Genomic DNA, 10,545 nt, shown 5'->3' on the forward strand with positions numbered 1-10,545 from the left:
TAATGAATGTATTACGGAGCATGTGACAGCTCTTTATATTGTTATCATCTTTTCCTCCTTCAGTTAGGGTCAGGTGTGAATCCCTCCTGATGACGTGTTTCTCTGGGGGGAATCCCAGACCCCCCCGTGTGTTCACACTGTCAGTGTGTGTAAAATAATGTTCATTCATCTGAGGCATTATTTTAAAGTTGGTTAATGTTAAACTACTAAGGATTGTTTTTATTCATCTGTATTGTGCTCTTGCCTTGATGACATCATCCAGTGAACTGTGTATTTTGTGAACCGTTCCCCCCCTAATACACAATCATACACCATTGGCACCGCAACAGGAGCAATTTGGGGTTAAGTGTCTTGGCCAAGGACACATGGACATGTGGAGTGGAGGAGCCAGGAATCCACCTCCTGAGCCACAGCCTCTCTATGTAAACAACATATTGATGATATCAATATGATATTTCCTAAGGAAGCTTTAAAACCTGACCATACAACACAAAAAGTTTTGATCAAGAATGAAAGATCAGAAAAGACTTGAGAAAAATATAGAAAACACTGCCAACAAACCAACCCAGCCCTACACATTAGGTACAACGACATTTTAAAACTAATATAAAACTAAATTATACCCACAGGACACTTATAGATATAGAGGACAATTGATCAAAATCAATTGTGTGTTATGTGGAACAACTTCAACCTAAAGCAACAAGCATTAAACATCCAAAATGGAAACATCTGGAGAGTACATTTTGAACATCTCATGAGTTCAGATCAATGAATTATAGAAGAAAACCTCCACACAAAGACACAATTAAAGACAACCAGAGCCTCCTTGATTCCTCAATGACTTGGGAAGACTTGAGCACACAGACAGAATCAAATGGTCATATACAGCACAGCAGAGATGCAGCAGGGTGTTAAAGTTTCTATCTATCACATTACAGTCAGAATGTTTTCCTCACATAATTTCCTCCACCCATAACTATGAGGACAAATGAGACCATAGTATCTACTGTAGTAAGTCATTGTGTAGTATTTTAATGATGAACAGTCTAAGAATCAAACCACTGACCATGTTTATACCTTCACACATTACTGAACCAATGTACACCGAAAAAAGAAAACAAAGGTCAAATATTTGCATGTGTTATTGATTTTAAGGATGCTTTCCACTCTATTTGGCATGAAGGGCTCTATCACTGATTCCTCCATTGTGTTACAAGGGGCACAATGTATGATCTGGTTAAATCAGTGTATTTGGGAAACAGGTGTGCTGTTCAAACCTGAAGACTACAAACTGCACTCTTCACCAGAGATGAGATGTTCATCAGGGTTGCAATTTAAATCCAATTTCATTGAATATGTATATAAATGAACTTTCTATTCATCTGGATATATGTGACCTCTCCCTCTGAGATTATGCTGATGATATGATTCTACTGTCTCCTATTGAACAAGGACTACAGGAACAGCTGGACCCTGGTAGTAAATATGAAGAAAACTAATTACCCAGATCAGGAATAATCATATCATTGAACAAAGTATGATTTTTACCTTCCTTGGTATAACTATAACAGCATTAATGTACACATACATGGTAGTGAAGCATTCAATCCAAATAAGAGAAAACATAATTTCCAAATTCCAATTCAAATATTTGATCGTTTCATCCTTTCCATTGTGCTGTTCTATGGTAGTAAAGGAAGGAGTCCACTCAGTGTAACCATAGACTGTATAGAAGAAATGGACGTAACGTCCGTGACGTCACCCATTGGTTTGTGGACTGCTACTCAGAAGCCAATAGTTTCGAATCTAGGCAGCGCCATCTTGCAAATTTCAGGTGCATGCTGGGAAAAATAAAAACACGGATTCTACTTATATGGGCATGAGGCGGAGCCAACGGCGGAGCGGGGAGGCTGCAACAGGTTGCGAGGGCTGGATCTGGAGGACATTGGTCAATCAACCTGTCAATCACGCCCTAATGCATACCCTGCTTTATCGTCAAATATAAAATCAGGGAGGCCAAAATGTCCCAAATGAACATCATACTGCATTGAAGAAGGCTTTAAACTAGCGATTGAGACCATAAACACATTTTGAAAACGTTTACTGAGGTTAGAAATCAAGTGAGAAGTTGGTGAATTCTCCATTGACTTGTATAGAGCCGGAAGTCTTTTTGAACACAAAACGATCAACCCCTGGTGGCCTTTTGATAGAATGCAGTTCTAAGTTACTTCCGCGTTGGCCTCATTTCAGAGGACCGGAACCCCCCCCGCCTGAGTGTAACACAGTTTTCATGGGACAACATTATAGAAATGAAACTTTGATATAACTTAAAGTAGTGAGTGTACAGCTTGTATAGCAATATAGATTTACTGTCCTCTGAAAATAACTCAACACACAGCCATTAATGTCTAAACAGCTGGCAACACAAGTGAGTACACCTCACAGTGAACATGTCCAAATTGTGCCTAATTGTGTCATTGTCCCTCCCTGGTGTCATGTGACTCGTTAATGTTTGGTTTCAGGTGTGAATGGAGAGCAGGGCTGTTAAATTTGGTGTTTTCTCTCTCATACTCTCATACTGGATATTCAACATGGCGCCTCATGGCAAAGAACTCTCTGAGGATCTGAAAAATGGAATTGTTGCTCTTCATAAAGAAGGCCTAGGCAATAAGAAGATTGCTAACATCCTGAAACAGAGCTACAGCACGGTGGCCAAGATCATACAGCGGTTTTCTAGGACAGGTTCCACTCTGAACAGGCCTCGCCAGGGTCGACCGAAGAAGTTGAGTCCACGTGTTCAGCGCCATATCCAGAGGTTGGCTTCAAAAAATAGACAAATGAGTGCTACCTGCATTACTGCAGAGGTTGAAGAGGTGGAGGGTCAGCCTGTCAGTGCTCAGACCATACGACGTACACTGCATCAAATTGGTCTGCATGGCCGTCGTCCCAGAAGGAAGCCTCTTCTGAAGCTGATGCACAAGAAAGCCCGGAAACAGTTTGCTGAAGACAAGCAGTCCAAGAACATGGCTTACTGGAACCAAGTCCTGTGGTCTGATGAGACCAAGATAAACTTGTTTGGCTCAGATGGTGTCAAGCATGTGTGGAGGCACCCTGGTGAGGAGTACAAAGACAACTGTGTCTTGCCTACAGTCAAGCATGGTGGTGGTAGCGTCATGGTCTGGGGCTGCATGAGTGCTGCCGGCACTGGGGAGCTGCAGTTTATTGAGGGAAACATGAATGCAAACATGTACTGTGACATTCTGAAGCAGAGCATGATCCCCTCCCTTCAGAAACTGAGCCGCAGAGCAGTTTTCCAACATGATAATGACCCCAAACACACCTCCAAGATGACAACTGCCTTGCTGAGGAAGCTAAAGGTGAAGGTGATGGACTGGCCAAGTATGTCTCCAGACCTAAACCCAATCCTCAAGCGGAAGGTGGAGGAGCGCAAGGTGTCTAACATCCACCAGCTCCGTGATGTCATCATGGAGGGGTGGAAGAGGATTCCAGCAGCAACCTGTGCAGCACTGGTGAATTCCATGCCCAAGAGGGTTAAGGCAGTGCTAGATAATGATGGTCACATCATCATGGTTTGGGCACAATTTGGACATGTTCACTGTGAGGTGTACTCACTTGTGTTACCAGCTGATTATACATTAATGGCTGTGTGTTGAGTTATTTTCAGAGGAAAGTAAATCTATACTGCTATACAATACTACTATACAATCCCATGAAAAGATATAATAACATATGTGCATAAATGTGATGGGTGTACTCACTTTTGTGAGATACTGTGGAATTCTACATACATTTTACACATACACAGACAAACACCAACCAATGCATGCAGAGCAGAATTAGGCATTACCTACTAATAATAACAATAACAATAACAATCAACACACAGCACTCATTTTTAAACAAGTAAAAAACTAACCTCTCAGAAACACTTGGACCAGCCTCACACTAACACTGCTTTCAGACACCAATCACAGTTAACCAAATAGTAATGAAATGTAAAGAACCTTATGTGGAACATAAGTAGATTAGAATGTCAGGTGATGAATGAATCATATCTCTGTACTGTACTGTGAGATAGAAAGCAGATAGATATAACCTCATACAGGCTCACTGATCACTAAATGCTGATTGAAAAATGAACATAATCAAATCACAGTAACCCAAATAAAAAAACTGAATATGTGGTGACTGTTGAACAGGTGAAGCTGAGACACTATGTAATGGAATAAAGAACATTTAGGTGCACTTTGGACATGTGATACATTTATATCATTAAACTCTTTGAAATCTGACATTATAGAGTTGAACTTGGTAAGCTAAATCCCGCTTATCTCATTGAAGCTAAATCCAAATTAAACCTGAGGGTCACACATACACACACATACATGCAGAAAAATGACTATATTTAATATAGCAATCTTAATAAAATGAATATATATCAATCGTTATGTTGTGTTTATGTTCATATCATTCATATTTTGGAGTTTTGGAGTTTTAGCAGTTTTAGTGCTTTATGGAGCAGCTTGTCACTGGACAGCGAGGCACGCTGGAGTTACACACTACCATGTACTGACATGCTTTTCTTTTCTCTGGACTCTGTGGGATAAATTACTGTGTCTTGTAAGCCTTTGGGTGTTTGACACTTGAATAAAAAGAACATTCATTTGTTTCGTAATACAAAAAAGACAGGATGACTGTTTCCTCCCATGAGAAAATGTTTTTCTAACAGTCTTTGTTTTGTAATTCATCTTGTGTCTGCATAAAGAAAAGAATATCTGTGTATGTCTGTCCTTCACATATCTCTTGAACCACTCATTCAATACACTCCACACTTGGCAGGTGCATTGCTGGGTAAAAAAGGGAGTATTGTATCCAATTTGGTGCAATTTGGACATGTGATACATTTAACATATCTATAAACCCTGAATACTGCAGCAAGAAGTGTGACTGACCCCTCATGTTGTTGTTCAGAGCAGCAGGTTCATGGGCAGGTTTTAGCATTATGGCGCACACCAACCGGAGGAAATGAGCACACTTCATGATCAATAAAGCTTTACTAGGTGTGTGTCTGTATTAACGTTACCACTTACATTTACTTTGTTACTTCAATAAAAGTACTGAGCTGTAGTGAGCTGTCACTCAAAAACTCATAAGCCAATGGAGGTGCAGCCTTAAAAAACCCGCCCACATGAGGTTTGTGTCAGAAAGCAAAAAAATGAGGGAGAGCAGAGATAGAGCTGGGAGAGCAAAGATAGAGCTAGAAGAGCAGAGATAGAGCTAGAAGAGCAGAGAGAGAGCTGGGAGAGCAAAGATAGAGCTGGGAGAGCAAATATAGAGCTGGAAGAGCAAAGATAGAGCTGGGAGAGCAAATATAAAGCTGGAAGAGCAAAGATAGAGCTGGGAGAGCAAAGATAGAGCTGGGTGAGCAGAGATAGAGCTGGGAGAGCAAAGATAGAGCTGGAAGAGCAGAGATAGAGCTGGGTGAGCAGAGATAGAGCTGGGAGAGCAAAGATAGAGCTGGAAGAGCAGAGATAGAGCTGGGAGAGCAGAGAGAGAGCTGGGAGAGCAGAGAGAGAGCTGGGAGAGCAAAGATAGAGCTAGAAGAGCAGAGATAGAGCTGGGAGAGCAAAGATAGAGCTGGGAGAGCAAAGATAGAGCTGGGAGAGCAAATATAAAGCTGGAAGAGCAGAGATAGAGCTGGGAGAGCAAAGATAGAGCTGGGTGAGCAGAGAGAGAGCTGGAAGAGCAGAGATAGAGCTGGGAGAGCAGAGATAGAGCTGGGAGAGCAGAGAGAGAGCTGGAAGAGCAGAGATAGAGCTGGGAGAGCAGAGATAGAGCTGGGAGAGCAGAGAGAGAGCTGGAAGAGCAGAGATAGAGCTGGGAGAGCAGAGATAGAGCTGGGAGAGCAGAGAGAGAGCTGGAAGAGCAGAGATAGAGCTGGGAGAGCAGAGAGAGAGCTGGGAGAGCAGAGAGAGAGCTGGGAGAGCAGAGAGAGAGCTGGGAGAGCAGAGAGAGAGCTGGGAGAGCAAAGATAGAGCTGGGAGAGCAGAGAGAGAGCTGGGAGAGCAGAGAGAGAGCTGGGAGAGCAAAGATAGAGCTGGGAGAGCAAAGATAGAGCTGGAAGAGCAGAGATAGAGCTGGAAGAGCAGAGATAGAGCTGGAAGAGCAGAGATAGAGCTGGGAGAGCAAATATAGAGCTGTGAGAGCAGAGATAGAGCTGTGAGAGCAAAGATAGAGCTGGAAGAGCAGAGATAGAGCTGGAAGAGCAGAGATAGAGCTGTGAGAGCAGAGAGAGAGCTGGGAGAGCAAAGATAGAGCTGGGAGAGCAAAGATAGAGCTGGGAGAGCAAAGATAGAGCTGGGAGAGCAGAGAGAGAGCTGGGAGAGCAAAGATAGAGCTGGGAGAGCAAAGATAGAGCTGGGAGAGCAAAGATAGAGCTGGGAGAGCAAAGATAGAGCTGTGAGAGCAGAGATAGAGCTGTGAGAGCAGAGATAGAGCTGTGAGAGCAGAGATAGAGCTGGGAGAGCAACCATGAAGTCTCAGGGAGAAAGAAAAAGAGAGAACTGTGACCTTTTTTTTTTGCTTGGATGATTTTTATTCTCTCTCAGATTTTGTTTGATGTTTAAAAAGTTTTGCTTGACCATTCTGACACAAATGTGATTCCATAGATTACATTCAGAGCCCAAAACACAATGACTGCAGTTAAGCACGGAAAATACTTCAACAGGCCATTAAAAACTAGTTTGTTTCATACAGTATGCTCCCACACTGTGGAGACTGAAACCTTATTTATCTATCTTATTTGATCTATTCACACCTCACATCAACTCTATTCATTTAGCTATGTATTGAAAACAGTCATTATGAACAGCCACTCTAGGATTAAAACACTATTAGCCTGATCTTCACTGGTCTTCAAGTGCAGTGGATGATTTATGATTAAAAACCAAAGAGCATTTCTATGAGAATACCTTTTTACTATACTGTTTGTCCTAGCATACTATGTGCTGCCAGAGAGCAGAGTGTTCGGTGAGATGCAGTGTGCTGCTGGGCTGGTGGATGGGGTCCTCATCGAGGGGTTTGTGCCTAAGAATGTCAGGAATGTAATGTATGCAGCTCAGAGAAGAGCATGGACTACTGATCACACCTAATGCTATGAGACCCAGATGGGCCCCTGATGGGCCCCTGCCTGTCCTCCACTCTGACAGAGGAGGCCCTCTCATCCACCAGGCCATCACTGACAGTTACCACACAATGGAAAACACGAGTCTAAATGTCTAAATCCAAAATCTCTCATCTGTCATAGTTCATACACAAGGATAACAAAGGTCAAAGACTTCTGCATCCAGACTGAACACACATGAACTACTTCACTATCACAGTGCTGCACAGCTGTACATGGTTTCACATCCAAAAGATGAGAGGAGACACATGAGGCACAACTTCAAAACCCATCCTCATTTTCAGACAACTGTAGAATCTGAACACACACACACACACACACACATGATACACACACATGATACACACACATGATACACACACATGATACACACAAATATGATACACACAGTCTTCCTGCAGATATCACAGATGAGCATTGTGAATAAACAGCCATGAATCTGAACTTTCCTGAGCTTCATCACATTTTTTACTTTTCTTAATTATCAAAGTAATCCAGTGAACAGTTGTGTGCACATGCAAACAGGAAGTGATCATAGATCATTCAGCATACTTTTATTGGTGCTAATATGTGGCTACTCATTAATCTTGTACTGTACTTCACTGTTGTGTAATATGAGTATTTTAGGTCTACTTCTCCTTTCAGTTCAACTGTGCAATATATATATATATATATATATATGTATGTATAACCAGTGTCAATAACAATCTTAACTCAGGTATATTATTACTTATTTACCTACTATATGTTTTACTACCTTTGTACAGTCCACTTTGCTGCTGTAATATTGTAAATGCCTCCATCATATCTTATTTTCTTATGGGAAGTGGTGGAACATGCTGGATTTTCATGTTATTATGATGACATTACTCATGTTGAGAATCATATATAATCTAATACACAAACTGTGCTGACCACAACATACTGATTTATAGTTTAGCTTGTAGAATTGGCTGAGGCTTTAAAGACAGTAGATGTGCACATCCTCTCATTTCTGTGTAAAGACCAAAGAAGTCATTTCTCAGGATGACAATTCTACTCCTGAAAGTTCAAATGAGTCACTTCCTGTTATGAGAATATTTTCCACAGTGACCTTACACACGCTTGGGGTTTAGATGGGATAACCATGAACAGGAAAATCTACTGCACTACTTGACATCACTCTGTATTTATGGTTCTGGATAAAATGCAATGAGAGCTTTAACTTAAATAGTGTGTGATGCAGCTTCACACAGCACACGCCTCCTCTCTTTAATACACTAAAGGGCCATTGCATGTTTTCTGTTGCAGACCTATTTTCATAGCAAAGTCATCTTTATTTCTCTTTTTTGAAAATAAGATTTCTAGCATCATCTGTTTTTATTGAGAAAGTTACTAAGATTTGAACTTATGAGTGACATACAGACTGTTCAAATTCATCTGTTCATGAAGCCACAAGTTTGTTTTTATTTTTTTTAACTTATTTTTTAATTGAAATTTTCTTTCAACAATTACAGTGTCAGGTTTTACACACTTCACAAAGCAATTCTTCTCACATCAGTGTCCTTACTGTCTAGTGGTGATGGTGCTGTCCTCTTGCTGTGCTCTATAATCTGTCCATTTCTCCCATTTCTCCTGAAATTGTGTCTCTTGTAATCATAGTTCATGTGTCATTTTTTCCATTACAAATATTTCTTCCACAGTACACAGCCACTGCTCCACGGTCGCTGGTTCTGCTCTGTACCATATAACCTTCTTATTGCTTTTTTACTTGCTGATAGCAGAACTCATCAAGATATTCATCCTCTTTTTGTTTTATATCTTGTGTCAAATTTCCCAAATAAAGTATCTTACAAAGTTTGGGTATCTCATATTCTATTATTTTTCAGCCACAGGTTTAAAGTCAGTAAATCTCACACTATAGAGAAATCTGTGGCAATCCATGACTGCTGTGATGATGGAAAATAAGTAAAAGGACAGTATGCTTTCAAATGGAAAGCAGTGATGTAAAGCACATGTAATCTGTGGTGATGACAACATGCAAAAACTCTACTGTGCTTCATTTTTACTTCTCATATGAATAATGTCACATATGTGAGAATATTACAAAGGACAGTGAGGAGTCTACCTGCAGTCAACTCACAGATGTTTTACCTTACTTCTCATCATGCTATTTTCCTACCACTCCAACTATTTCCATCTATGATGACTCTGACAGACACACAGTCTCACAGTGCAGCAAACTGTACACTGTCTGCTTTAATCATCATTTTAATCATAGCAGCAGCTGCTGCATCCAAACACACACAGCAGTGAATGAATCAACACATATTCATATATGTCCATATGCCATCCCCACCCCCAACACACACACACACACACACACACACACACACACACAAACAAACAATACACTCAAGTAGTTTCTTATAATTAAAGTCTATGTCTGCAATGCAAAGTGCATGACTTTATCAAGTGTTTTATCTGTACAAGCACATTTTTAAAAGAAGAACAATGAATGAAAAAAGAGAGAACAGAAGGAAAGGATTGCTTTCCATCACTGAAAGAAAAAAAATCGGTGCGGGCATAAAACCTTTGTACATCTCCGTCAGAGTATATGAAGCTAGGAATCACCACACAGAGCTTATATTAGCTAAAACAATCTCTACTTTTAACTGAATTCACATGTCTGCCTTTGTTGAGGTCAAGTTAAAGAATGGAACTTCCCCCCCCCCCCCCCCCGAAGGCAGCGCGTGTTTTTCTTTCTTCATATAACAAAAACACTCCCGAAATTCGGGAATCTTCGTAAAGTTTCGTGAGTCAGTGCACTTTGTCTATCAGTGGGACAAAGAAGAAAGCTAACGGTCAGGACACTGATTTATATCCATGGCCAGAGCACTGTTTGCCTCTCTGACTCACAAATGTTAAAACAAGAGTGTAACTTACTTTGCTTCTCACTTCAGCAGATAATCCGTAGGCTGGTCCTTTATTAAAATGAGTCATTTTCTTGATTGTTCGTGTAAAGCCAAGAGAATATCCTGAGAGACAGTGTAGTGAAGAGTGAGCAGTAGAGAACTGCTACCTGCTACTAACTGTTCAACACTCAGAGCAGGAGTCAAGTATTCAGAGAGTTTCTATGAGGTGCAGAAGATCACTCTGTCTACTATCTGCTGGACAGACTCGCTTTGCCACTAGATCGTCAATGATTGACGGAGCAACCGCAGCCAATCAGAGCAGCTCTTTTCTATCGGTTACTCCCTCTCCTGATTCTCCTTGAAATGGAACAAAAGTGAACTTTAAAGCCGCGCTAACATCTATACTAAATATTACTGATACTGGTAGTGAGTGTGTTTACTATC

General features: G+C 41.0%; 1 protein-coding gene across 1 annotated transcript in view; it reads right to left on the minus strand.

Annotated features, from left to right (window-relative positions):
- Positions 1-10,345, minus strand: part of cnn3a (calponin 3, acidic a) — a 31,283-nt gene extending 20,938 nt beyond the window's left edge. Inside the window, exon 1 of the mRNA XM_053342516.1 lies at positions 10,133-10,345. Within this exon, the coding sequence (XP_053198491.1) occupies positions 10,133-10,189 (57 nt within the window). The 5' untranslated portion in view covers positions 10,190-10,345. The remainder of the gene's footprint in view (positions 1-10,132) is intronic.
- Between the last annotated feature and the right edge of the window lie 200 nt (positions 10,346-10,545).

The sequence above is a fragment of the Scomber japonicus genome, chromosome 21, assembly GCF_027409825.1.
Source record: "Scomber japonicus isolate fScoJap1 chromosome 21, fScoJap1.pri, whole genome shotgun sequence".
Lineage (NCBI taxonomy): Eukaryota > Metazoa > Chordata > Actinopteri > Scombriformes > Scombridae > Scomber > Scomber japonicus.